Source organism: Etheostoma cragini, chromosome 16 (assembly GCF_013103735.1).
Source record: "Etheostoma cragini isolate CJK2018 chromosome 16, CSU_Ecrag_1.0, whole genome shotgun sequence".
Classification (NCBI taxonomy): Eukaryota; Metazoa; Chordata; class Actinopteri; order Perciformes; family Percidae; genus Etheostoma; species Etheostoma cragini.
The window spans coordinates 10,370,950-10,398,484 of NC_048422.1; the positions used below are offsets into that span (position 1 = coordinate 10,370,950).

The 27,535-nt window shown below is 38.9% G+C and overlaps 1 protein-coding gene and 2 long non-coding RNA genes across 12 annotated transcripts in view; 1 reads left to right on the forward strand and 2 right to left on the reverse strand.

Annotated features, from left to right (window-relative positions):
- Positions 1-27,535, reverse strand: part of LOC117959002 (ankyrin-1-like) — an 81,238-nt gene that overhangs the window by 22,884 nt on the left and 30,819 nt on the right. For 8 of the 10 annotated variants that reach the window (XM_034895814.1, XM_034895813.1, XM_034895818.1 and 5 more), the window contains exons 3-27: positions 17,189-17,290; positions 11,868-11,966; positions 11,432-11,530; positions 10,992-11,090; positions 10,629-10,814; positions 10,083-10,181; positions 9,745-9,843; positions 9,451-9,549; positions 8,734-8,931; positions 8,156-8,254; positions 7,584-7,682; positions 6,994-7,092; positions 6,488-6,685; positions 5,966-6,064; positions 5,640-5,738; positions 5,205-5,402; positions 4,994-5,092; positions 4,266-4,364; positions 3,944-4,042; positions 3,255-3,347; positions 2,940-3,012; positions 2,729-2,749; positions 1,287-1,410; positions 949-1,012; positions 507-619 (exon numbers count right to left, since the gene is read on the reverse strand). In XM_034895814.1, the coding sequence (XP_034751705.1) occupies positions 507-619; positions 949-1,012; positions 1,287-1,410; positions 2,729-2,749; positions 2,940-3,012; positions 3,255-3,347; positions 3,944-4,042; positions 4,266-4,364; positions 4,994-5,092; positions 5,205-5,402; positions 5,640-5,738; positions 5,966-6,064; positions 6,488-6,685; positions 6,994-7,092; positions 7,584-7,682; positions 8,156-8,254; positions 8,734-8,931; positions 9,451-9,549; positions 9,745-9,843; positions 10,083-10,181; positions 10,629-10,814; positions 10,992-11,090; positions 11,432-11,530; positions 11,868-11,966; positions 17,189-17,290 (2,756 nt within the window). The remainder of the gene's footprint in view (positions 1-506; positions 620-948; positions 1,013-1,286; positions 1,411-2,728; positions 2,750-2,939; positions 3,013-3,254; positions 3,348-3,943; positions 4,043-4,265; positions 4,365-4,993; positions 5,093-5,204; positions 5,403-5,639; positions 5,739-5,965; positions 6,065-6,487; positions 6,686-6,993; positions 7,093-7,583; positions 7,683-8,155; positions 8,255-8,733; positions 8,932-9,450; positions 9,550-9,744; positions 9,844-10,082; positions 10,182-10,628; positions 10,815-10,991; positions 11,091-11,431; positions 11,531-11,867; positions 11,967-17,188; positions 17,291-27,535) is intronic. The other 2 variants (XM_034895815.1, XM_034895821.1) reach the window with 1 other exon arrangement.
- LOC117959004 lies at positions 14,403-16,715 on the reverse strand. The gene is made up of 3 exons (XR_004659854.1): positions 16,595-16,715; positions 15,321-15,327; positions 14,403-14,415 (listed from the first exon to the last, which is right to left on the reverse strand). It is a non-coding gene; the product is annotated as an uncharacterized LOC117959004 (long non-coding RNA).
- LOC117959003 lies at positions 16,267-26,547 on the forward strand. The gene is made up of 3 exons (XR_004659853.1): positions 16,267-16,355; positions 17,529-17,530; positions 26,536-26,547. It is a non-coding gene; the product is annotated as an uncharacterized LOC117959003 (long non-coding RNA).

Below are 27,535 nucleotides of genomic sequence, written 5' to 3' on the forward strand. Positions count from 1 at the left end.
ACTCCATCCATGCATGCTTGGCACTTTAAGCCTTTGAGTGAGTGGTTGAGTGAGTGGTTGAGTGAGTGAGTGTGTGTGTGTGTGTGTGTGTGTGTATGTGTGTGTGTGTGTGTGTGTTTGTGTATGTGTGTGTGTAAAACACTCTATCGTGACTTTTGTACAAATATTTATACTTCAGACCATTTTTGATACTGTGATGATACCTGTTTGGATGTATTTGTCCTGTAAATCTGTTTTGTTGTGAGGTCTTAACTGAAACTCTGAATTTCCCGTCTCCACAACAAATTTACACTTGGGTACCAATAAAGAAACGTTCAACCTTATTTCATCTTCCTTTCCCTTGCATGTATTTTGTACTTTTAAAACCCATTTGTGGTATATACTGGTAATCTCATTGAGTTTGCCCAAATCCCTTATTTATGATGAGCCTGGCAAGCAGCATCAATCAATGACATAATTCAATAAAAATGAGGATTAACATGCAGCAAAATGTTTTATCAGCTGACCCAGTGTGAATAGGGCTGGCCACAGGGCTAACGTTGTCTGAAGTCTCTGTGGCCGGGCTGCTCGGGATAAGAGAGTCTTCATCATACTCCTTTGGCAGGGGCATAGGGGTGTGCTGAGGTCAGAGAGGGAGAAATTGAGAGGCAGTTAAATAAACATGACTAGGAATATTAAGACAAAAGTAGGAGGGGATGACAGAGAAAAGTTAGACAGAGAAAAGCAGAGGTGAAAAAATACAGAACATTAAAGTAAGTGAGAAAAGAGAGTGACAAACAGAAGAAACCAGAAAAAGAAGAGACAATCTAACAGAAGAGACGAAGACAATCAGAAACCACAAGAGGAGTTAAAAATAATCGTTTCACAAATTAATATTTGTCTTTAATTAGATCAAACAAATGTTTACAAAATGTGATGCGCCCTACAAACGTCATGAGCCAAACTTACCTGATCCAGCAGTACAGTCTCTGGGGACACACAAGGGATCCTGGGAATGGCAGGAGAATATGGCCTACAGGGGAGGGAGTTAGAATAATGTAAGACAAGAAACAGCTGACTATGATTCTGCAACAAACATTTTTTTTATCTGATCCTTCTCATATTTTACGATGGAGATACTGTAAAAGATCCATGCAAGCCATTCAGTAACTCACTCAATCCCAACTTGGCACATCTGTTATGTTTAGGTATTCTTGAAAATAACCCTAAACCAGTATAAACTCAGTTTTAATTGTCACCTGAACACAGCAGCACAAACACAGAAACGTGAGTCCACAATGACTTACGTGGTACCCATGCCACCCTCAAAGTCTCTAAGTGTTTTCTTCGGGGAGAGGAAGTCATCGTCCTGGTCCTTGAAGTCATCAAGCTTCAAATAGCGTGCACCATCCATCCCGAGCAACTCGTCTCCTGTGGGAAAAGTTGAGACGTAAGGAAGGTGGAAAAGGAGCAAAGAGGGAAAAAAAGAAAACTTGCAAAGACCAGGTTGCACATAAAGAATTAATAAAGAGAAAAGGACGAGACCAGGGGAACAAAATGATGCTGATATCAACTCTCAAGTTTTTCCACTCAGTTGTACAATTTGAGTTTCCTAATTAAATCTGCCAATGGAATTCACCCTTTTCTCCCAATGCATTTGGACTTTTTTGTCATTTTTCTATGAGTGACAGTATCTTAAACTGGGGTTGGCCTTTCCACTTGAATCCACATAATATCACTTGATTTAATTCCCCAATAGACAATCGTGGAGATTGTGACACCACCATCCTTCCCATCCCTTCATGATAACCACAGAAGAATGGCTACAAAGCAATCTCAAATATTTAGTCTTAGCAATGGAGTTAAACTAACAACAACCAGAGCCAATGGTACCAAATGTGTGAAAGAAGGGGATTGGTAAGACAGTGAATATCAACACAGATGGCAAACGGCAAGGCATCTGGGTGACAGCTTTTTTAATGAACATGCCCATTACAGATGAAACCACATGTGGAGATGGTTGTTTCTGTGTAGGAGAAAATACGTCAATTATTAAGGAGGAATGATATTGAAATAATGATCATAACAAATAGTAAACGATAAACCGCTTCACAAAACAGAGTTGGTCAAAGACAATTAAACATTCATTAGTACAAGCTGTACAGGTAAACAAACCGAAAATGTTAAAGAAGAAAAAGCAATACAATTGAACAAGTACAACAACAAGAAAAACAATGTTTGAAAATTTGTGTTGTAAAATATAACACTGATTTGATGTATTTTTTTTAAACACAAAGACAACTGAATAAGCAGCAACTGTGAGTGTCCCAGCTTGGGCACAGCATGTGTGTAAGCTTATTAATCAATTGGGTTGTAAAAGAAGCACATTGTCTGGATTAGAGAGGAGCTGCTGTCTTATAAATGCAGAATATTAAAGTTATGTCAATAACAAGTCCACAAACAGATGTGCATTGAATGCTGATAAAAGATAAAATACCATGGCTACATGCTGATGAAAAACAGACATTTTTTAAATAAATCTTGGAGCCAGAGGGAAAGTTGGGGAGAATAAAGATAGAGAAGATAAAGATGGATAAGATAAAGATTGAGAAGAGTAAACAGGGCTGGAGCTGAGATCAGAGTCAGAGGAACTGATTAAAAAGACAATTAGTGACACAGAGAAAATGAGAATTGCAATGAAGGCACAAGTTAACTAGCCACCAAGCCAGAGATACAGACACAATCCTACCTAAGGTAAGCTGGGCAACCCCTACAAAACAAATGGAAAAGGAGTGTTACAAACAGTTATTTACATGTCTAAATTCATGGTGGTACTTTGATGTGTCAGTGTACCTCCCATAAAGTCTTCTTCTACCGAAATAATGAATTAGAGCTGAAAATGAATAAACAAAAGTGTACAGGTTGATAACGTAACATAATAATTAAGTCAAATCGCCCACCTTCATCCTCGGAAACATCCAAAATCTCATCTACTGTCTCAGGAAAACTCATCCGGTGCTTCTCTGTAGTGATCTGTTTGAAGCAGACAGAAGGAGGTTGCAAAAGAGAGATGGCAGGGCAGAGGAGGAAGGGAAATGGGAAGGAAAGAGAGGAGAATAGATGGGAGATGCTGAATTATTTTTGCAAGTCGATGAGGGAGCTGAATCTGATCAAAAGAAGACAATTATTATATTAATAATTGAGTCGTGGTGTGTCAAGGCCACTTCTTTGCGTACTGGTGTAACCATGTGAACCATGCATGATGTGCTGCTTACCGCGGAGACGGACTCCTCGGTAACCAGTTTGAGCACATCAATGACAGAGATGTAACCCAGCCTCTTAGCAATACCCAAGGGAGAAGTCCCATTCTGTAAAGAGAAAGATGAGAAACATCACACAAAATATTCCCATAGATTTTGTAACTTACATCCCCTTGAAGCCAGTATTACAGTAGAGTGACATTACAGTACAGTATATTAACAGCCATTGGCAATAGCTAGAGGCAAACAGATATTTTGTCAAATCTGTGTGAACATGGTGTTCATATGAATGAAGCCCAGTCCCTGTGCACCCTACCAGGACCTTGTCCGATGGCTCAATTTCTGGTAGAAATGACAGTTAACCAGTAACTTTAATTGTGAATAGTGTATCTTTTTTAAATAATTAAATGTGCGTCAAGCCATCTGAATCACGTTACATAACAGGTATGATAGGAGAGAACAGAAAGTATCATTCAGTATCCTCTCAGAGACATGTCTCTGATCTTTATTTGGATCCCCATTCTCTTCCAAAAGAAGCAGCTACAGTCCACACACAAAGAGTCTTTTCCTTATTTGTTTTCACATTATGTATAGGATGCATGTTTATGTTTGTCCAGAAAAATCAGTGTGCAGGTACAGAATGAATGACCAGTGTCACGAGGAAGATTTTAATAGGAAAAGGTATTCCTAAAAGGTGAACTCACAGAAGTAATCTCATTGGGTTGGGCTCCGTGTTTTAACAACAGGGTGACAATATCAGTATGGCCCTGCTGAGCTGCCTGGTGCAAAGGGGTGTAGCCAATCTGAAGAAAAGAAGTGAGGAGATTGTCAGACAAAAGAAGAAACCCAGATTAAGTATTTTCCTTTGAGGATTCTGGCATGCAATTGCTGGTGGTTAAACATTGTATGAATAAAGCTTTACAGGTCTAACAGAAAAAACACACAGCCAATCATTAGGCACGTACCATATGAAGTACAAGTCATTTAGATTACGTTCTCTCATTAAGTGAGATAGAGGCCGTTTACCCTTGTTTTGCTATTCACATGAGCCTGCTGCTGCAGGAGGAACTTCACCATCTTGATGTTGCCATAGTGACAGGCCACATGAAGGGGTGTGTAGCCCATCTGATACAAGATAGACAGATAGATAGATAGATAGATAGAGAGAGAGAGATAGAGGGAGAAAGAGGGAGACAGCTGTTCAGTAGCTTCATTAAGGCCTCTTTGTGTCTATAAAGAGGCCTTGTGTAAACATTTGTAAATAAACATGAGCGTGCAATATTGTAAAAGGCAGCAAACATTACACATGATGAGAAATGATTATGCAGTCATTTACAAAACAATCATGTAATCTCTTAGTTTTAGAAAATACATTTTTATGTTGTCCTACAGATATTTGATTGTATATACATTTTTGACGTCTTAAACACTGATGAACTAGTGTGACAAGACCTTGTGCTGTTAATTAAATATTTACAGATCTTCATTAATTTGTTTAGAATAGAAATTAAATCCACTATCCACTTCTTCATTCACAGATGGACAAAGAATTTTTAAGCAAGCTGCATGGAAAACCTAAAACTCTAATGAATAATATATGAAACTGGTCAACAACAGAAAAGCCCAATGACTGTACAACATACTGTAGCTCTGGCCCGTTCAGACTCATTTTTGACGGTCCTGCACACCACATTATGGTACTGTTTCCAAGAGTGGAATAAAGTTGATTCCAGAGAGGAGAAAGTGCAACGTACCCGTGAAGCAGCGTAAACGGAAGCTCCCTGTTTGACCAACGTGTCAGCAATTCCCACATGACCTTCCTGAGCCACAAGATGCATAGGGGTCAGCCCATTCTAACAGACAGAAAGGATGGACAAGGAAAGGACAGTTTTTAATGGTCAAAAGCTATCAATCAACTTACACTCTCTCTGGGATTGGTATGTGTTTATCCCTTCTTATATTTACCTTGTTTCCCAGATTAACGTTGGCCTGTTTGGAGATGAGCAGGGCCACCATGTCCGGCCGCCCCTCCTGTGAGGCCAGATGAAGAGGCGTGATGCCTTGGAGGGACTCAGAATTGGGTGTTGCCCCATTCTGCAGCAGACAACTGGCCACCTCTATTTGGTTCTGCTTGGCCGCTATGTGCAGGGCTGTGTATCCGTTCTGTAGCAAGACACAAGGACAGGCAGACACACACAAGAGTGGGAATCGCTTTTCTTGGCACGTTTAATGTCTAATTTTAGATTCCAACTTGAATTCTGTCATGAGAGAGTGCTTTGGTGTACAAAGGTTGTCATTTAAGTTACTGTATGTTTAAGTATCACACACTCATTTGTCCTGTTTACAGTATGTGTGTCACCAATGGCATGCTGTGTTGGCCTGCCTGTGTGAGCATCTTACTCGGGCAGTGCTGTGTGCAGATCCTCCCTTGCTGACCAGGAGTCTTACAACATCCAGGTTGTTGTGATGAACAGCCACATGAAGGGGTGTCAGACCGTTCTGTTAAACACATAACCATGTACACATATATAAACCCATATATGCAGACACAGACACACACACACACAAAACATGTATATATGAAACACAATACACAATAATCTATAACTCACTTGCTATCCTAAATCATATCTATGGGGTCAATTGTTCAGGCGGATTTGCTTTTATCAGGCGTGTAAAGAGTACTTTATTGCTTTGTGTACTGCAGGGAGCACAGATTGACTCACCTTCCCAGCTGCATTAGGATTGGCCCCTCTCTCCAGAAGGAGCTCAGCTACGTCCACCTTCCCATATTTAGAGGCCACATGGAGGGGAGTGAAGCCTTTCTGCTCAAAAGGAAACATGCTTGTTTATTGTATATTATACCCACTGTTGTTGGAATGAAAACAGACACAGGTTGCTAGTTTTCTCATTAATTCTCATGTAGTTGAGAAAATATGAATTTATCTTTATAATACCCTGCATCAATAAAACGTATTATGTGTGATAGAATGAGAACAGAAAATAATTAAGCATAAAATAAACAAAGAAGTGCTCTTAAAAAGGGAAAATTACAATTAATACATTTGCACAGGAATGTTTTAAAATACAAATGTCCACAAAATTAGTGATAGGAAGATCTCCAAGCACAATACAAGACAGGGTTTCCTTTACTAGTGTGCTGCCTAATGCAGACCAGCTCAGTTGAGGCTGCAATCTTCTTGCAGGAATTGAGCATTCATGCATATTAAACCAATTTTTTTTTATACCTTTGTCATCTTGATCTGCTGTGCCCCAGCATCCAATAAGATCCGAATAGTTTGGACATGTCCTTCACGTGCAGATATGTGTAAGGGTGTGTGGCCCGCAGTTGTAGCTGAGTCAGGACTGGCCTTGTGCTCAAGGAGTGTCTTGACAAGCTCCTTGTGGCCCATGCGGGCCGCACAGTGTAGGGGTGTCTGGTCATCCTGGACACAAGGATAAGGAGGTCAGTCTAGGATTTAAACAGAGATACCTGGATAATCCTGTTTAAAAAGAATATCATTAAGTATTGATGAATGAAGTCACACTACTAGGCAGACATCCAAACCGTTATACCACTCATGTATGCTAATTTCATTATGTACATGAGGTGGGTTTTATAAAACTTTTCCTGTAGTTTAAAAGGCAACAAGGAACACCTCAAGAAATACTGAATAGCAGCCACAGATACATACAGTGCAAACAAAAAACTTTAAGGGTTTTGATGACTATATTAAGATAACATGGCTGGTACCTTAGCCCTGGCATCCACTTGTGCTGCGTTCTGCAGCAAGAACTGAGCAACTTCACAGTGTCCTGCTCTGGAGGCCATGTGGAGGGGAGTCTCCACTTTCTGGTGTAGATGAATACAGACAACCGATCACTCACATGACATAATAGTTTGCTACTTGCATGTATGTAACTTTGATTTTCAATTCATTCATCAATTACTACATATTGATGAAAAGTGACAGTTTCAATTTGTAAACCAAGTACATCTGAGCATATTACATTTAAAGATGGCCCATAGTGCAGACCAGTCTATTAATTTCATAATGTCATTTAGAACCAATTCATGCTCATCCAGCAATAATCTTTTTAATAGCTATGGCTTTCTGTGCTGGCGAAAAAAGGGACATAATCCATCTATGGCTAAGTGTTGCATGTTTGACCCACGAAATTAATCTTCTCAGGTAATTAATTATTGAATTCAGCGTGGAATATGTTCTCTTTTAAAGATGAATAAAACATCAGTTCACTCGACTCGCCATGTTGGACAGTGATTTAAAAAAAAAGAAAAAAAAGAAAGACTTGTTCAATTTTGGGGTTTGAAGGGGTTCATACCACATTGGAAGCATTGGGTGAAGCCCCTCTCTGGAGAAGGTTCTTCACTATGTTCAGATGGCCCATGAAAGCCGCTACATGAAGAGGAGTGAGACCAGACTGCACACACAAACACAGACACAGACAGAGAAGGTCACCAAAGCTCAATATAAAGGTCTTACAGAGAAGTCAGGTGACATTCCAGTCTATAAACCACATCTGACTGGCATAAACGGATTGGTGTGAATGTAGACTCAAGCTGTTTGGTTAGCAAAGGACATTATTATTGCATTATTAATTAATATTGAAATATATTAATATTCCCTATTATCAATAAAAAAAGAAGAATGACACTGACATTAGACAGGGGCTATATCTTTGTGAAAATGTATTCCTGTCCAAGCTTCACACGTTCTACCATGAACTTAAATATGCATGTAACAAGCAAATAGAGAAACAAAATGCAAACATGTTTGTCACAAAAGACCCAGAATCCTTTATGAACTCTGCTTGGGTAAAAACTTTTCTTTGCGCCAGAAGAGTGAGTAAATGATCAATTTCAGACTCTGTCCCGGGTGGTCACATCGTCTCACCTCTGTAACAGCTTCTAGGGAAGCAGAGTGCTTAAGCAGCAGGTCCATGGACCGCATGTGGTTCTTCTTGCAGGCAATATGGAGAGGCGTGAACCCATTCTGGAAACACAGAGAAAACAGTTTAAGTCCTGAAGCCTGAAACACGTTATGCCTTTTGATCCAAAGATTTTTTTTACAAAATAACTTTAATATCACGGTTGTCACCATCCAGTAATAGTGATTTGTCTGATGTGGTGCCCTGCTTAAGGAATACATACTGAAATACTAGTATGAGAGTTAAAGATTAGATTTTGCTTTTAAGCTTTTGCATGTCTTTGGTTACACAATACATCTGAAACCTGTATGAACTTCTGTTGAAGTTCTGAGTGAACACAATATCAGCAAATATATATATCAATGATACACAAATTATACCTATACAAGTAAATTAAGAAATCATGCTACATTTATTTCCTCTGAACCTGAAGATCACAATAGACATAAGACCATCACTATGACCATCTTGATTGATTGTACCCTATTATATTTCAAAGTCATCTAAACTAAACAAGAAAACTAACACATTACAACAAACCTACCAGAGCTCGTGCATTGGCTTTGGCCCCCTTGTCTAGTAGGACTTTGGCCATCCGATGATGACCACAGTGGGCTGCTACATGAAGAGGGGTTAAATGGTCCAGCGTGATATCATCAATTTCAGCGTTGTACTGCAGTAGTTGCCTGACACAGTCCATGTGATCCCCCTGAGCTGCCATGTGGATAGGGGACAGACCATTCTGTATGTGGGACAAAATTGGGACACAGACAGAGGCGGGAAAAGTTAAGCAGAAAAAAGAAGAGTGGGTGTATCGGGCTGTTTTCTGAGAATGCTCAGTATGAGTCCTTAGAGGGGATATATTTAACACACTGTGCTATATTACTTGCAGATGATTCAACTGGCAAGGAATCTTGTGGCAACACTATCTGCTAGTAGTCTGAACATTAGTGGCTGATGAGGCTCTAGGATGCTCTGTAAACAGACCAACGTGTCAAAAATCTTGGTTTTAGCTAAATGTATTAGCCTAACTTAGAGCAAAGAGTAAGTTTCTAGAAAGCTGGTTTATATGCAGATTTTCATTGGCCTTGTTGACATCATTAGTCATAAAACATGGACTCTCAGACAGTATTTAGATTGAGATTCACAAAGTCAAAATTAGTACTTAACAGTAAACCCTAATGATCACTGCTGATTCCACAGCTCTAAAGCATAGCCATAGTCATCATTGCTACAGCAGTGTTACATAAAATTCCTCTACCTTGGTTTTAGCCTGGATGGGAGCACCATGTTCCAACAGAAGCTCAATGATGCGAACATGACCATTCCTGGCTGCACAGTGGAGAGGAGTCAGTTCGTCCTACAAAGAAATTAGTGAAAAAAGAGAGTGACCGAAAGAGTAATTGGAAAGGTGTTAAACGACATAAGAGACACAAATGAGCAAATCAGCAGGGAGGATGACAGATGGAGAAAATAGATATTGGGAAGGCATGCATACATGACAAAATGCCAGAGCTGAGTGGAACACACTACCTTACAGTTAACAGTACACTACCTTAGTTGTGGCATCAATCTGTGCTCCTCTGTCTAACAGTAGTCTGACCATCATGACATTGCCCCTCCTAGAGGCTATATGAAGGGGTGTGATGCCATTCTAGAAAAGCAGGGGCAAGAATGGAGTTAGTTGTATTAATCATCAACATTTATAATCATTGCATCAAGTCTCCGAATTGCCTTAAAATAAAAGACAAAAGTATAAGTAAAAGCTGATCTATTCAAAAACTAAATGTATAGGGAAAATGTATCTGTTAACTTTATAATGCTATTTTCCCAACACACAATGTTTAAACTACATTCATCATTCCTTTGAACCTACAGCTGAGATGAACTGACCTTAGGGGTGAAGTTTACATTGGCTCCTCTGTTCAGTAGCAGCTGGGCTACGCTCATATTTTCATAGTGAGCTGCAATATGGAGAGGTGTGAAACCAGTCTACATAGGAGAGAGAATAAAAGTATAACTAAGGATAATTACAATCTATTTATATCACCTTTGAAAAAACAAGGTTACAACGTGCATGACACAGATTAAATAACAGTTTAGGACATATCGTTAGAAAGAACAGTCAGACAATGGCCCTAAAATATTTTGTAGCAGTTTGTTTTTAAGATTATTTTTATTCTAAATTGCTTTTTTCTTTTGATGGTGATTTGCAATAAGAAAGCTGTGGCCCCTAACTGATTCCCTTCAGTATTTGCTCGTAGAGTTTTCTTTTCATTGAAGGAAATGGCATTGTAATTGTGTTGTTTCTGCTCTTGCAATGTATCTTTCTTGTTCTTTTCTTTCTGTTGTCATATTACAATAAGTAAACCACTACAACCAGTACACACACACACAAACACACACAGACACACACACATAATCTTAGTGAGTGTATACCTTGCTGAGAACATCAGCGTTTGGGTCGTTCTGTAGCAGCACTGCGGCGGTGCGCGTGTCGTCGTTTCGTGCAGCGATGTGCAGTGCAGGGAGGCGGACCTTGCCCTTGGTGCCATAGTTGATGAGGAGTGCCACGACATTTTCATGGCCCTGCTGGAGGGCTACTGCCAGTGGAGTGAAGCCATCCTGAGAGAGGGACAGCGAGTGAAAGAGAAAGGATGAAAGAAAAAGTAGGGATGTCATAAATGGGCCCGGACAAAAAAGAGAAGAGAAGTAGGAGTTTTTTTTCTTTGCATGAAAAAAGCTGCATTTTTGTTTAGTGCAAACTCACAATGAAAACTTTCAGGTTGAAGAGACACGTACCTCAGTTGGGAGACTCTGATTGGCACCGTTCTCGAGCAGGAACTTGACCACCTCTAAGTGATTCTCCTGTGCTGCCATGTAGAGAGGACTGAACCCTTTCTGTTAGGGCACAAATATATTATGTAAATTTACATATACACAAACACACAAACAACCCAACACGAGAATAGCAGACAAAGATGGATGGATGGACAAACACACAATAATCCATATTACAAATTCTGATATCAGAAATAAAACACAATGCCCGTCTGCTTACACATATGCACAGTATAAATAACTAACAAGTGTAATCTTTAGAAGGATAGATACTGTATGTAAATAGATGGAACTCTTTAGCAAATGTGTAACATATGCAAGCTCAGAAATACACAAATGCAAGCATGCATACACACAGACTTGGCACATTCTTGTCTTGCTCAAAGCTTGCAGTGACTCACATGTGACTGGGCATTAACATTGGCACCGTAGTTGACAAGCTCAGCCACCACTTTCTCCTGCCCTGCCAGCGCTGCGATATGGAGAGCTGTGTTCCCTTTCTGGAGGACACACATAGACACACACACACAACCCGAAAGAGAGAGGGAAATTAGAGTGAACCAGAGGCCCGGATCTCTACCTGAAATACACTTAAATTCACCTTTTGTATTTGTATTCATCCATGTATTCATTTGTTTTTTTAGAAGCAAGCCGCCAGCACTGTGCACATTATAACAAAACCAAGGATGAAATAGGTATCCCGCATAATATGCTATATGGTAATATATAAATCAAAAGATTCACTCTCTCAATAAAAACTCTGCCTTTTCTGTCCCGTATTAAACTGAAAACTTTTTATTAAACACCTTTTGTAAGCATACAGAGAGAACAAAGTACCTTGGTGGTGGCTTCCAGTTCAATGCCAGAGTGCAGTAGCTCCAGGACCATCTTGACGTGCCCTTCTTTAGAGGCCAGGTGTAACCCGTTGAGACCATTCTTAGAATGAAGACAGAGACATTTAGTCACATTAGAGTTAAAAGTAAAACATATAGAATACAATTTTATTCATATTAAAGTGTTATATTTCATAGCCACAAACTATTGCACATTTGATTAAACATTGTATCTTAAAGCTTTCGTAATAGTATGGTAAGACTGTTAATAATCAGGATTATAATCAGTCAGAATTAACTGAAAAAGTGATGCCACATCTCTTAAGGCAACTTAATGAGTTCAGCTGTGGTCTTATGAGTAATTTTAATAGAATACACGAATATACGCAGGCACGCAGGCACACACACATCACACATAAAGAAACACATCCTACCCTCCTAAATCAATTAATAGAACAGATCTGTGCGACAATCTCTCGGAAATCTCTTCACATCGTTGGCCACCTTTGGCCCAGTCCTCTCCTTGGCCTTGATCATTATGGTCTTTGCCACAGCCATTAACATCTCACAATCTTTTAGAATTACCAAATGTGCTATTAGTGCAGTGTTCTGGGAAACCACCAGACTGTAATGTGTTTTACTTCTGCTACTGAACATCGTCAAACTCCCAAGTTTTTAATCAAGCCGTGTTAAATAAAATCAGTCTATGGATGGAAATTTAGGAAGGATGAGAAGAAGAAACACACCACATTCCTTCAGTCTCATGCCCCTGTGAGCACGGTAACATATGTCCATTTTCCCCAGCTGTGCGGGACATCACTTAACTAGTTACTGTATCTCTACAAATGACTGATAAACACGCAACGACAGCAGGGGGACTAAGTTCTGACAAAATGAAAAACCTGGTGGGGCTGATGAGTATGGAGGAGATAGATAGTTGTTTTATCTCAACATTGTCTGTCTGTCTGTCTGTCTGTCTGTGTCTCTTGGCTGGCTGGCTAGATATTGTGTAAGTAAATTTGAAGCGGCAACCTGCCTGCTGTAACCAATCTTGCCACCAGGAGTCTCAGTTATCCACACAGTGCTCGGGCTTCCCATCATACTGCGGTGTCACTCATTTCAAATGGGTAACACGGTCTCTTTGCGAGCATGCGCAGTGAAGGGAAACACGCAGTGTATCAGTGGCTATTACACGCACTGTTAAATGTAGTGTGTCTGCTGCACACACATTGGAGTAAAGCAAATACGCCTTGACATTCAGTTGAATTTTGTTAACACAAAAATAACACCTCCAGTGCCCAGTAACACCCCATTTCACAAACACCTAGATGTGAATGATAAGCATTTATGTATACACAGACAAAGGCACAACAATGGTATGCAGTTAGATACCTTTAATAAATGCAGGGAAAGAGAAGAAGAGAAAGAGCACCAAGCAGGGTGGTAGGTATAGCAAAGACAGGCTAGAGCGGCAGAGCCACATACATCAATTATAAAAAATACCATCTCTGTCCTTGCCCCAGTCCTCAGTAAAAAACCATCAATATAAATTCCATTATTCTTGATCATATCTAGTTATTTACAATCGTAATATGCAGACCATTGATAATTTTGCAAAATATACTGTACATTTCAGTTTCTTTCAATAGTCATCTATCTTACTGTATTTTGTTTTCTGTCTCTCTGTCTCTGGGGCATGTGTTGCATTCATCAACAGTACAACACAGATTGAGGGCCTTGTGCAGTTCATTCTTAATACCCAGACGTCCATCTCATCGACAGTGAATTGTGTCCGTATAAAAGCAGTTGCCTACTCATTCATAAACATCACTCCCACTCTACACTAGCCCTAAAGGGATAGTTCAGATATTTTAAAGTGGGGTTTTATGAGGTGCTTATACATAGTCACTGATCTTCAATAGATGGTGGTCAGCACGTTTGGAGTTTGGGGAAACAGACCAGACTACCGACACAGAAGATGAGCAATGTACTGCTGTTGCTGGGGCCAGCACAGGCAGCAGCAAAAACGTATTTTAGCCAGCTTATAACAAGGCACACTTAAAAAAATCAATTTCAGTTTAAATGTACGCTATATTTAGAATATGTTCTTAGCTTAACCTTGTCGCCAAACAGCCTTTTCCTATGGCACTACATTTCTCAACCTTGGAATATCTGTATTCTTGTGTAGAAGCTCAACTGTGCCACACGCTGTATTACGCTGCAGATCTGCTCTTTGGGTCAGGCTTTAAGCTGTTAATAAAAGAGAAAACAAATATGTGATGAATGAGTAATTATGATAGCAACAAGGCAATTCACTGTGGAGACAAGAGGATACCTTTATGAGCCAGAGTCTACAGAAGAACTTCTGCAGTGGGGAACAGGCCGAAAGACAGAGAGGGGAAACTTATGTGCAAAGGAAAGTAATGTCTGACGGCAAGGTAAAACTGTGAAAATGTTCTAACTATAGCGTACACTTAATCTGATATTGTTTTTTAGGTGGCTAAAATATGCCTCGTTGTGCCTGCCCCTCCAAACTGGAGGCGTGCCGACCGCTATCTACTGTAAGTAATACACTAACTATTATAAGAATAAGTATAATACATTTTATGTATATAGCACCTTTCCTGAAACCCAAGGATACTTTACAGAATTACAGTTGGCTTTGGTGAACAAGAAGTGTTTCAGGAGTTTTATTTTTTTAAATGTCCAGGGATGTAGCATTTTGAATTTCTGCAGGGAGGTTACAGAGGGATGGGGACGCAACACTAAAGGCTCTGTCTCCAAAGGTAGAGAGTCTGGTGCGGGGAATTGAGAGCAGGCCAGCGTCTGAGGGCCGCAGGTTTTGGGGTGGGGTGTATGGCTGGAATAGGTTGGAGAGGTACAGTCGCCCCAGGGCATGGATGGATGTGTAGGCGAGTTATATTTGATGCAGGACTTAATAGGGAGTGAGTGAAGGTTGACACTTGGTGTTATGGATAAGTACCTCATACAACCCCACTTCAAAATATCCTAACTCTCCCTTGTGACACAACAACTTACTTACTTATTAGTCTATGTATCCAAAACACACATATTCACTTTAACACATTCACATTCATGGCTCATGGTATTCAATTGCCTGAATTTGTTGTGTTATATCCATGATGCAACAAGGTGTAAGAGAGCAGACGGTAGTGCTGAAGATTGAGCGGACTATAATCTAAGATACTCAATTATTAATGCACACCACTTTACGCAAAAGATAGAGAATCAGGAGGTCTAGGAGTCGTGAATATTTAATTATCTTTTTGGATCGTTTATTTGACATCCTTTGCTGATTCTGCAGAATGGCATTCCATTGAGATTACAGTGACATTATGTGGTGCATTTGAATCCCTCTTTCTTCTTTTAAAGACTACTAACACCACATGTTTTATGTCAAAACCATTCTCCATTAAATCTGTTTCATAATCATGACCTTCTCACTGCCTTTTACTCTCCCACAATGAAAGGCAAACTATTCTCCCAGACCAGCGCAAAAGTCAAAAAAACCTTTTTAATATATTTTTTTTATGTAAAATTAAATTCTTCATCCCGTGCTATGAGTCCCCTTGGCGTTAGTAAAGGTATTCACATTATTATTTAAAGCAATGTATAAACAAATTCAGGGACAATTTGGAGTTTAGCTCTTTACCGGTAGAATTTGAACTGATGTAAAAATCTTTCAGAAAAAGTTCATATTCTAACTCAAGCAAACAACTGTGTTGAAAATATTTAAAGATAGTTTGGAAAGGTTTTCTATTTTTAAAACGTGTTATCAGGATTATACTATCTAGCATCTTTTTTTCTTAAAGAGGTCTGAGCAAGTCCTGAAGTCTTGAGGTGTCTCAAACAACAGGTGGTTTCTTTATATACTTTTCTAAGACTTTCTTATTATATGTTATGCTCATTATAAAAAGGTAGCCAGGAAGCACTGAGCAAACCAGAAAAACTCGTGACTTTTTATAATGTGTTGCCCCTGGGCATTAACGAATGATTTGGAGGGTGGTTTCAAGGAAAAGGGTTTATAAAGTGGAATGAATATCTGCCTTCTTGTAGAGTATAAAAATATCATCCAGACCTGCACTGATGAAAAATGTCTCCTGAGGACCATTAACAACTCCAACAATAAAGTTGTTTGGCTTGGTCTGCTGCTAATGTGTGCATGGGTTCAGCAGTGCTCTTTCCTTTTAATATACTGACACTTTGATTGCTTCAATGGCTAACTTATCCTAGATTGGCAATATTGATGGTTACTAGACTACTATTACTTTGTATTTTTGTTCAGAATGGACAACATGCATACACTTGTTGTATCCAGCTCCTGGCTTTCCATGTACTGTCAATTAAAATACAAATGTATACATAAATAATAGGGTGGTACATGAAAAAACATTCAAAGCGTTTGGTTTGCGTGTCTCGGTTTGGAGCATGTTTGCGTCGCACGGTTTGTCAGCACACTGTTAATGTGCACGTGATGAATGAAACACATGGCAGCTGATTGCACAAACATGTCACATGGGTCTGGCTGCTCCCAAACTTCAAAAGAGACTCTAATGGCGTCTCGCTTTGAATACTATCTCGTATTTTACAAAAATATTTCACCGAAACGTGTTTTCTGAAAACATTTTAAGCAAGAAATAGGCCATACAGTTGCTGAATCTGTCTGTTTTTTTGATCGACAAAGGTCAGTTTAAAAGATTTTTGTCAGACGGTGGAGTGTGGAGTGTTGCAGGGTCACGTCAAGTGTAGAAATGGCAAGTGGGAGAGATAAGGAAGGTTGTCTGGAGTTGGAGGATGTGTCAGCGTCGTGTTGAGTCTGGTGTGTGGGAACATTTTGTGTGTGTGTGTGGGCACATGTATCATGTGCTTAAGTATATTTCTGGAATGTTAAAGATTAAAAGAAAAAATAACAACAAGAACCATACAGACCCAAAAACCGTGACCCTAAACCCGTGATACAAACTGAACCGTGGGTTTTGTGAACCATACCACCTTAATACATACTGTAGCGATGTACCCAGAGAGAAAGGTAAGATTGGCACTGAGGACTCACAAAATGAGTTTAGAAGTTTTTATATTCAAGAAAACATTAAGATGTATTTAGTGTAATTCTTAGAGCAGGTGCTCTTGTGTAGGCAGCTATTTTTTGTTAAGCACTGTGAGTACTAAAAAAACATTGTAATAGATTTTGTTACGAGCCACGATTCATTTACCATTTCGTTAATTGAAATCTGTGGGTGGCATCTTTTTCTACTCACGCTGACACACAAACAGCTTTTTTTGAGGTAAATGAAAGTATCTTACTTGATTAGATGTGTTAATGTTGAGTCCATTTTTTAAGTGATCTTGAGCCTTGTCCAGGTTCCCTGAGCGAGCTGCACGCAGAAAGCTGGTGGCTGAATCGGCCTGCAATGAAGAGGAAGAGCAGGATTGTAAAAAGCATGTTAAAACTCTACATGTAAAAACTCAACAGTTACGAGAAAAAAACACATTTCCTCCAGCACCAACAAACGGTACAAGCTAAAGACAACAGCACACAAATTGCACATCTATACCAACAGCAATACGTCTGAAATATCCACAAACACTTGCTCGACGTCAACTGTTCCTCCAAGATTAACCACACATCTGCGATATCAGGAAGTAGTTGCACTAAAAGCATCTGTCAGGTTACTATCTTAATCTATTACAACCATATAACGATTACTTAGGCTAGACACAAGGCCATATGCAGGAAATACAATACTGCTTTCAGGGGCCTAACTGCCGTCTGTAAGAGGCAAAAAATGACAGACTCCTTACAGTCGAGCTTCGCCCACACCGAGTTTGGCAGGCGTTCATAGCTGAACACACGCCGCCACGAGGTCTGCTGTCTGATCTCAGAGGAAAGCTCCTGTGGTTTATATTTTGGTGTGTGTCAGTGTTTGTACGCCCACCTCAGAATCCATTCATCAGCCAATAGTGTAATACGACTGACCCGCACAACAAGATATTTCCAAGGCCCTGAAGAGAAAATACTGGGTAATGTACTGTACCCTGTTTGGGCGGTTATTCTCAAGTGGTTTTATTACACTGAATTGCTAAAATAGTCTGCCTTTCAAATTAATGATATTTTTTTTCCCCCTCTCTCCTCACAAGTCTCATCTGTGTTCTTTGTTTCTGTGAACCATGCATTGCATTAAATTTTATCTAACAAATCATTAGGATTCCTTATCCACTAACAGTTCTGTGTTCCCTCTTCTTTGTATGTTTGCTAATCTACTGTAAATGCTAATTTTTTAAAAATTGATTATTGTTCATTTAATTTCTCTTAACGAGTTTTGACATTTTGCGAAATTAAAGAATTAGTCGTCCTGACTTTTCATTTGACCAAATACCTCTTTTGTCTTCCAAAAAAAAACATGGGATATACTATATATCAATACATTTTAAATAAACACTTCCACCAAAAACCCATGTGGAATATCAGGAATGTCTTACATTAAATAAACAATAGTAGAGACTGATAACTATTTGTTAATCTTTATTAAAAATAAGTTTGTGGGCTTTTTCTTCAGAAATAGCTGTTCTTTCACTAAATCACATATGAAGTCTTTCTATTCCGAAGCCAGTGAGGAGAGACCAACTAGAGACCAACACCAGCCCCGATGTCATATCGGGACAGCATGGTGAAGTAGGGGCTTTTCCTACTTTTTACCCCCCTACTTCCGGCTCCCATTCTCGGACAATGCCCCTTTTTAAACTTGGCCTTAATTTAGTTATTTTTAAGTACACACCTGTAAGGTTTTGTGACTGTATCTTGTACGGTTGTCAGGCCACTGTTGTAAAGAGGGAGGCTGTTGCTTAAGTGAATACTGTACACATTGGGTTGATGTCCAATAGTATTCTTCGGTATCCCACCACTAAGTGTCTGGTAAGCAATATGATCAATTTACTATCTGATCTCTTCGCTTTGAACCTTAAAGCCACACATTACTTTCACTGAGAGACAGGACTTCAAACAGTCAGCGACAACACTCTGGGTTGTTACTGTTACAACCCAGAGTGTTGTTACTTTATGTTTCATGTGTCACATTAAGCAAAGTTCCTGATGACTGTTCTATAATTATAACTATGAAAACATTATTCTATACTAAGTCTTATTTACTTCTATATATACACCTTTACATGATGTGCATGTGTGCATAATGTACAATGTGATTGGTAACTAGCTGGTTTCAAATTCCACCGTCTTACTTATAAGGCTTTAAATAGTCCGGCTCCCTCAAATATCTTTATTTCCCTATATATAATATACTCCATTGTGGACATGAAACTTTAGTCTCTGAGTGATGTGCACTTTGAATAAACTTCAAGTTGAACTTGAACTTTTAATCCCGTTACACTGGAGGTTTTAAAGCCAGTGTGACATCCCTTGAGTGTTCAGCTGCATATATTTCACAGTGGACTCCTTTTCTGTTTTTCTTATTTGGTGCTATGATGGGTTCATGATATAAACTGTATTACTGATCATAACCTCCACCTGCATCCCTCCTCCTCCTGCCCATGATCCCATACTGTGTGTGTGTGTATTGAGGCAAACAGCAGCATGAGCCATGAGCTGACCACATTTTGCAGAAAATTAAGAATCGTGCAGCCACTTCCAGAAACTCATTCTTCACCAGCTCATGTTCATGTTGCTGTCAGGCTAGAATCCACTTTCCTCCATGCTCCCCTACTGTCTTTTCAAATCTATCTCCCTCTTTTTTGCCTTTCCCTCCATCCTTCCTTTCACTCTTCTCTCTATCACAGAGCTTATAGCTGTACCTCTATCCTGGCAGTTCACTTTATTTGTAATCATGGTGCCAGTTACGCCAAATTATCAGATTACTGAAACCCTTTAATATGTATCACTTAATACATTACATATGATTCCTGCCTCTACATTCTTTACTCTCAGAATGTACCTAAATCAGATTTTCCTTTTCCGGCTGCCTCTCCAATTCTGGCAATTTTGCTGCTTTCTCCAAATTAAACATTCTTCTTTATTTCCCCGTATTTATTAATAGTATCACCATTTCTTTTTGGATCAAATAACCCTGAGCAGAAAAGTTAGACAGGATCCTTTTTTAAATTAATCATTGCTACAGAACAAATCACTCAGATTCAGAGACTGTAGGTAGATTTCTTCTGCAGCATGAATAGGACATCCATTATGACACACACTATTAAAAAAAACTGATACAACATAATAAAAAAGCTGATACAAATGCTCCATCATACTTCCACCAGTCGGGCCATAGGACAGGACATCCATTCTTTCATGAAGCTTTCCATAAGCGATGCCTTGGACATTAGAGGTGTGCATAATAATCGATTCATATTCGTATCGCTCTACAGATTCAAAATCCATTCATAGAATCCCAATTGTTTTCGTTTTGTAATGGCATGTATACTATGACATGGGAAAAGCATTTACATACTGTGAATTGTTATTTTATTGAGAATCGATTTTGAATCAAATCTTGAGCCTAAAAATCAATATTGAATCAAATCGTTATATTTTCTAAATCGAGCACCCCTATTGGACACGCAATAGGTTTAATGTGTATTTGTCAAGTGATCCTTGGTCCTACCGGACCTAAATGTAAATTATCCCCCATAGTCTACTGCCTCAGTTGACTGCTGTAATTAACAATTTCCTATTGTGCGTAACATAGAAGATACACAGATTGTTAACGAAGCCAAATCCCAGCCACTGAGCCAATAGGATCTGCTGCTGTGCAGGTTTTTTTTAGATATTCAACTTTACATTCTTTTACTGGACAATATTGTGTGTATAATTTGTGGGCGACTGCTCTTTCAAAAGCAGCATTTAATCGATTCTCTATTATGAAAAATGGCCATGAACAAAAACCAAGGTCAGTCTGCAGTTTGTGACAAAAGTCAAGCACAATTTCCACCCTATTACCCAGCATAACACATTACAGATTGCATATTGATAACTCACATTAATAAAACGGAAACAGACATACATACCATTAGTGTAAACACATAAAGTAATCAATTTAGACAATTATAAAAAACAAATGGTAGTGGTCCGAATTGTAAATCAGCACACAGCACATTCTAAAAATTACACATAAAATACAAACGAGAGGAGACACAACAGCACTAAAAAAACACAAATGGCTGTGACAAGAAACTTGACAGCGAGGTCACAATATAGCAGTTTTCCTGAACACAAACACCACAAGGACGTAAAAAAGCAACAGCAACACACAAGTACCATTACCACAGTGCAAAGAAAAAGTCAATCCAAGAAGTTATTCGTTGTGTACTAAGTTTTAAAATCAGACTGTTTATCAAAAAAGAAAACCTGCCAGTGGGGCCAGTTACTTAATTGTATCCAATTTCAACTGAAATATTCAAGAACTGTACTAATTAACTGATGTTGTCTAGAGGGAAATGTCCACATCTTCCAACTTCAGTGTAATAATTGGTCGTGTAACTACAAGACTTGCCATGTATTAAGAAACCTCACTCCAGCTGACTAGGGAAACACAAATGTGTCGAGGAAATAAGGAACATGTACACAAGGATGTAAACAAACATCATATTCACACTTATTAAAGAGGTATATTCCTCAGGGTTCCGACAACCTCTCAGAGCCCACAATACTGACCTGACGGAAAAGTCAGCGCTGAGCCATATGAGCCTAGAAGACAACACACACCAGCCAAGACAACACCAAGACAAGACCAAACAGTTAATGGCAGACATACAAACAGAGAAAGCAATGTGTCAACTGGTTGAAATGAGGAAAAAGGTGTCATAAACATCCCCCAGATTAAGTTCTGTATTGGTTACAGGTGTGTAGCTAAAATGTCAAGACTTATAAGCATGAAAACACTTATAGTCAATGCTATAATATCTTATAAACATATAGCATAAATCCTATAGGACAAATGGTTAATAAGACAACACATACTTCATATTCCTTTAATATACAGTTTACAATTACTGATTTGTTTATAAAACCTTTTAGATATTATACTATCGGTGAAGACTTTTGTCAGCAGAACAGATTTCCGTTAAAGAATATATTGCTTTAAACACTGAAACAAATGAATGTCAACCACCTCTTTTGAACATGCACATATGTACAAAATTAGCATATATTCCTAATGGCATGGAAATTGAAATTCATATTTACTTCGACATGTGGTACAGTATGTAGTTACTAGGGCTGGGCAAGTTAACGCGTTATTATCGCGTTAACTCATCAATTAATTAACGGCGACAATTTTTTTATCGCGCGTTAACACAGTTTTTATTGTTTCTTTATTATTGAAAAAGTTTGTTGCTCACAGGCTTTGTAAATACCGCAAAGTTGAATTTTATTATCACCGGACTACTTCCAGTCTGAAATATCACCTTGACAGTTGATGCCAGCAAATCGACTTCAACGAAACACACAGCGGTGCGAAGCTTCGGCAGACTACGTTAGATGCAGCGTGGGGGGGGAGATAAACAAAGGAAAGAGATGCTAACAAATACCATAGCGACGTGGACAGCTACAGACTGCAGGCCCTGTAGAGGACGTCGGTCTGAGAATCGCAACAACAACGGCAGGTATGAGATTCCCTCAAGACGCACATTCACAAGAAGAAAACACAAGTTGTATGAAAAGGAGAGGACTGCAAAAGCAACCACGCTACAACATGTGCGCGTGGGACACTATATTGAAGTTGCACAGCAGTGGAAAGTGTCGAATAAAGTCCCCGCAGTTAGCACAGATAGTACGAATAGATACAAAATCTGATCTCTGCTGCGAGCCTTCTGCCTTCTGATCAGATCCCCTGCTTTGCGCACGGTCTCCAGCGTTGTCACAGTGTCTCTGCTTTACAGCACGTTGGACAGTGTCCCTCAGTGTCTCTGCTTTACAGCGCGTTGGACAGTGTCCCTCAGTGTCTCTGCTTTACAGCACGTTGGACAGTGTCCCTCAGTGTCTCTGCTTAACAGCGCATTGGACAGTGTCCCTCAGTGTCTCTGCTTAACAGCATGTTTGACAGTTTCCTTGCGAAGTGCAGAGAAGTTGTGGGGCTCTTAACCCAGTCCAGCAAGGGCTGCAGAGTTAGAGCAACAACAGATCAACGTGTACATGATAAATACATTATGTTTAAGTTGAGATGTACACTAAATATTTTATTTAACTGCTACTTTATAAACAAAATGCTGGGAAGTTTTTTGCAGAACAATTGTTATGGCACTTTTGTTCATGGCAGGACATTAAAAAAAAAACTACTTTTGAATTCATTATTTCATTTTACAATTAATCACGATTAATCAGGGAAATTATGCGATTAATCGCGATTAAAAATTGTAATCGCTGCCCAGCTCTAGTAGTTACACATATAAACTTACACATAAGGAATAAAGCTGGATATGGATTTAATCCCCAATATGTCAAATACAACCACAATGACTGTCGTATAGTCATACTGTCATGAACCTTTCTTTGTGTTTATGATCCTGTTGTTGGTGGCTAACCGACACAAATCTCATTGATGCAGAGACAAAATGAATCATGGAGACATAAAAAAAGAATTAGAGCCTTCGGATATGAATACTGAGGCAGAGAATGTTGAGGCAAAACTGCAATGACTGCATACACGTGTGGAAAGCAAAAGAAAACTATTTCAGATTTTAGATTTGCTGATTGGCATTTACATTTTGCACACGCAGTATGAATAAAAGCCACACACAGACGGTCTAGTAATATAAATGACCTGTGATCCGAAAAGGTGAGTAACACCTCATGCCATTTAAAAAACATATAGCATTGAGTCACGTAGAAAAGTGGGCGATTGGATCAAAATATTATTAAATATTATGTTATATAAGCAGTTGTTGTAAATTTGACTAGTGTTTGACTGATTTAATGACATGGTATAAGTGTTAATAAACATACGAGCTATAAGTGTAACCATTAATTGTCTCAGAAACAATTGTGATTAACAATATAATTGTCTCTTTCAGTCAAATTTTTTATTCATTTATTACTTTTTCAGACAAATTCCCAATACATCTTTTGGTTATATCACTTTTATGTGACTCAGATAACGTCATAACACAAGTACACAGCCTATGAAGTAAACCACTCCTCTCTTTTACCATAAAACAATTAATTTCTTTCTTAAATGAAAATAAAACTGACAGTGTACAGTAATATATAGACTACTTTTACACGTGGGCAGCTATTTGCAGTGTAAGCTCAAGTCCACATTAGCCAATCAGAATCCCGAAAAGAGCAACAACAGCAACGAATCACTTCTTCTCCCTTCTCTTCCTCGGCTGCCAAAACCTCAAAAGATTTCAAAAATCTCCACTCTGGCCAGAGTTTTTAGAAAGACTCGTTTTCAGAAGAGAATTTTGCGTTTGCATGTAACTGAAGGGCACAAACAAAGAATACTGTCTTAGTTTTTCAAAATAACCATAAACCTGTAAACAGGGCCATAGTCCTTTAAAAAAAATGTTTGAGGATGTGATGGTGGGCAAAAAAAGGTGATTTAATCAGCGGGTTTGTCAAGCATGTTCATTTTCTCTGGCTTGAGGCAGCTATAATTAGTCAGTTAATATTAGAATATTGCAGGTCTAAATTGCCACTTGCTTCTGGCTTTCCCCCAACAAGCACAACATTGTTTTTCTGCAGGAAGGACTTGGAAGGGAGGAGACAACACAACACAAATTCTGTCCTGGAAGCATTTGGAGGTTTTCTGTAGGGTCTTCTCTGACTGAAGTCATATTCAGAACATACGTGTACTTGTAGTGACAGCTCCTGCCACTTCTGATTTTGAAATGAGTCCTTGTGTCACTTCAAGCTGAGACTTCTTCTCACAGTTCAACATTTATCTTATCTAATTCACAGTGTAACTTGTAGAAATACTGTGGCTTGCTACTACTAGTACTACTACTGCAATATATGTATTGGCATAGACAGAGTAGCCTATACGTTTTTTTTTTATTTTAACTATTCATTTGATTTAGTATAGAATTGGCAGAAAAAAGATGATCAATAAAGGTATGCTTAAAAATAAAGACAGACATTATGCTATTTGGTTTTCACTGGCTTAAATGATATTGGCTTGTCCTATTTTATTGTACCAGTATTTACTGTATATTGTGTGTGTTAACCTCTTTTCAAAATGTCTTTATAATTGTCGGTGTTCAAGAACATGGTTATAGGTAAGAGTTCTTAATGAGACGCAGATACATTTTGACACATCATTAGAGCATGACTCTTATATGCATTGATCATTTTTGTAAAATGCACTTAAACAATGGTCCACCATCATATATTCATTATGTGATTTCAATTTAAAAAAAATAACTTACAACTGTTATGCTGCTACAAGGAGCTTGATTGCAACAACAAAAAATAAAGATGATAAGACAAATGATAAGAAAGGATTTGTATGCCAAATGCATATATTTATCCATTAATATTTGAGGACCTTAATATGGTCATGGGACCCTAGAATGATTTAAACTTAAATACACACTACACATTACTGCTAAAACCAATTTCTAATTGTTTCTAAGTCTGCCATCTTTAATGCTGAAAACAGCACACATTGGTTTATCAATTTAAGTGTCTGTAAGGAATTCAGAACTGTTGATTTTAGAGCTCTGATCACTGGAAAGACAGGGAGAAGGGAATGAGCAAGACGCAGACAGGAGGGGAGAGAAATTAGAAAATAAAGGATTAAAAAAGTAAAAATTTCAATATTATCCTGAGACATCTTCCAATCTATTTCTACAGAGAGATCTAGCTAGTAGAGTAGGTACATTAGTCTGTATGTTGCATGAACTGACACAACATATTTTGGGTGTATAATGATTAATACTGGTGGACAGCCAAATAAAGATCGAGTGTTGATGAAAAAATGGTAACTGTTTGTCATGTGAGCATAAACACAAAACTCATTCACATTATGCTAAAAGAAATGCACATGAAGACAAAATAGCTACAAACTCAAATGTACTCTAACTGAAAGTAAAAATAGATGCATAGATGCCACAGTTTGTTAGTGTTGGCACGAACAGGGAGGGAAAGGGATCACAGTAATGAAACCTCATAGGTTTAAACAAAAGACCTACTAGATTCTCAAGCAAACTCACATACACGTTAAATGGAGGCAGACTCAAAATCTAACAATGGAGAGTCCCACAGCAGAGCGGGTAAATACCTACAGAAAGCTACCATACACAATGTTTTTTTAGGCTTTGACAGCAGGAAACAGCGTAGAAGAAGCCTTGCAAGCCTCTGCTGGCAATACTTTCTCAAAGTAATAAGTTTAAGTAAAACCCAAAACAGGTGTATGTGAGAGTATTTAGGTAGTAAGCATACATAACACGATAAAAAGCCACATCTTGCATGCCATTTGGGGGTTTATCAGTACCCAAAGTGCTTTTCATAAGTTGTTCTAGTGGGACGTCAACCCCAAACCCTGGAAGTGTTAATGGCATCCTCCACCTCAGATAAACAGACAAAGTAACATCTAAGTCAGTGTCACTGCTGAAACCTGATCTATCACTATCACAAGTATTTCTTCATTCCAACTTGGTTCCCCATCTTTTCAAGCCATTCCCCAATTCAATCAACTTAGACCTCTAACTGCAAATGAATACCTTGGCAGAAACACCTTGAGTTAGTGAAAAGCGCTGATCAGTATAATCACAATGAAGCATCTGATCTAGACCAGCAGTAGTCTCGCTTAGCCAGACCCTCCTCCAAAGCGCCCTGGAAGAGGGTCATTCAGGACTGGGAGGAAAACGTGCTCCGGTTTAACCCCAGCCGGCCCGTCAGACACCGCCTACCAAGAGCCTGGGTCTGTCCGAGGTTTCTGCCTAAAAGGAAGTTTTTCCTCACCACTGTCGCACTGTTGCTTGCTATGCAGGAAACTACTAGAACTGTTTATCTTGGGCGGTGCTAAGCCCCGGAGAAAAGCTACGGTGCTGCAGCAAAATAGTCTCGGAAGGAACTTGTTTGGTGGAACCGTGTATGTTTAAAAGTTGTTTAGTCATGCTAAAGAAAACCCAGATTGGACAGATAGTCCAGCTGGCTGTCTGGATTTACCTTGCAGATATCTGAGAAAAGGTTAACAAAGATGGGAAGTAACAAAGTACAAATACTTACTGTTACTGTACTTAATTAGATTTTTCAGGTATTTTTACCTTATTATTTATTTTTCTGACGATTTTTTCCTTTTAAATAAATTGGCTCGTTACTAAGTTTTGTACAAAAGGTTGTCTATCAGGTGTGAATGTGAGTGCATATCGGCGAATAGCGCGGACACAGAGAAACAACTTATTGTTATTGTTTCCATCATCAATACGATATTCAATCTAATTGGATGGGACTATACGGTACGTTGCACTTGGACCACTAAGACGACTCGACAGATTCGGCATTCTGCATTCATTTGTGGCAAATTATTGCGGCTTGATGGTGCTAACGTTAGCACATAGTATGGATGGCGACATAATTGAAAATGAAGATTAGAGATCCCAGAGATTCGGCAGAACAGCAGCAAGACATTCCTGTCCATCCTTGTCCTTATCTGAGACAGGTTTGAGATACAGTAGCAGGCGTCAAGAATGACTCAT